This window comes from Aureococcus anophagefferens, assembly GCF_000186865.1.
Source record: "Aureococcus anophagefferens unplaced genomic scaffold AURANscaffold_349, whole genome shotgun sequence".
In the NCBI taxonomy this organism is placed as follows: Eukaryota; class Pelagophyceae; order Pelagomonadales; family Pelagomonadaceae; genus Aureococcus; species Aureococcus anophagefferens.
In genome coordinates, this window is record NW_008705873.1 from 2,964 (window position 1) to 4,228 (window position 1,265).

The 1,265-nt window shown below is 75.3% G+C and overlaps 1 protein-coding gene across 1 annotated transcript in view; it reads left to right on the forward strand.

The window, feature by feature from the left end:
* Nucleotides 1-971: 971 nt before the first annotated feature.
* The window catches only part of AURANDRAFT_72841 (hypothetical protein), a gene marked incomplete at both ends in the record, with an annotated part of 4,072 nt that continues 3,778 nt past the window's right edge, over nt 972-1,265 (forward strand). The window contains one exon of the mRNA XM_009044485.1: nt 972-1,258. Within this exon, the coding sequence (XP_009042733.1) occupies nt 977-1,258 (282 nt within the window). The remainder of the gene's footprint in view (nt 1,259-1,265) is intronic.

A 1,265-nucleotide genomic window follows, 5' to 3' on the forward strand; every position in this document is an offset into this window, starting at 1 on the left:
CGCGCGCGCGGCGGCCGCGGCCGGCGCCGGCGCCGCGGCGGCCCGCGGCGCCGCGGCCGCGCGCGCGTCGTCGAGCGCGCGCCGCGCCTTGGCCGCCGCGAGCCGCGCGCGCCGCTCGCGCCGCTGGAGCTCCTCGGCGGCGTCGTCGTCGTCGGAGCCGAGGGACCAGGCGCGCTTCAGCCCGCCGCGCGGCTCCGCCGGAGACACGGTGCCGGCCATCGCGACGCCGCCCGCCCGGACGACGACGGCGACGGCGATGCGCGCGTCCGGCGACGGCTCGCGCGAACGCCCGCGCGGGGAGACCGGAGCGGCTTCCGGACGCGACGCGCGGACGGCGGCCTAGCTCGGCACGGCCATCACTTGCCCAGTCCTGGCCATCGTGTCTCCTCGTTGTGGCAGCGAAGCCGGGCTTTGCTCCGCCAGTGGCGCCGGCCGCGCCCCGGCGTGCGCGGCAGGGTGGTACATCTTACTACAGGGAAATGGCGTTCCCCAGCCGTCACACCCACGTCGCGCCCAAAACCAAGGGGCGTATCCAACGCCATCGATGGTGGCGCGCACCGCCACCACGGACTTGTACGCCGCGGCAGCCCCGCGGGGACGAGGCCCGCGCGGTGGAATTTGGTCGACGCCAGAACCACCTCCGATGAGGGCACCGACGGTCAGGCTTACGCCTAGGGGTCATGGAAGGCCACTCCGACCACCAGAACGGGCTGCCGTGCGTCGGAAGCGCGGCCTCGGAGGTCTCCGTCCCCGGCCCGCGCGTACGTGTTTGGTACTCAAGCCAGCGAAACGGCTAGCCATTCGTCCCAATCCGAGCGCTTGTTTTTGTCACGTATAGCCACCGGGCGTCCCTGGCCGCACACCAATCCCCGGTAGTTTAGACGGGGGGTGCGTCGGCCATCGGACGCCGTCGCCGGAGCAAAGCCCGGCTTTTGTGCCGCCGAATTTCGAGGTGAGAAGCTCTCAGTAGCACGCGATGGTGAGCCCGTTCCGCTCGAGTCGGCAAAAGCCATCGCGCGACGTCGCGAGCACGGCGCTCGAGGCCGCTGCGCGGCGCCTCGACGACGTCGCGGCGCGCGAGGATGCCCTGACGGCGCGGGAGCGCGCGCTCGTGCGCCGCGAGGCCGCGGCGGCGGAGCGCGAGGCGGCCGTCGCGGCGCGCGAGGCGGCGGAGCGCGAGGCGGCCGTCGCGGCGCGCGAGGCGGCGGAGCGCGAGGCGGCCGTCGCGCCGCGCGAGGTCGCCGCGGCGCCGCGCGAGGTCGCCA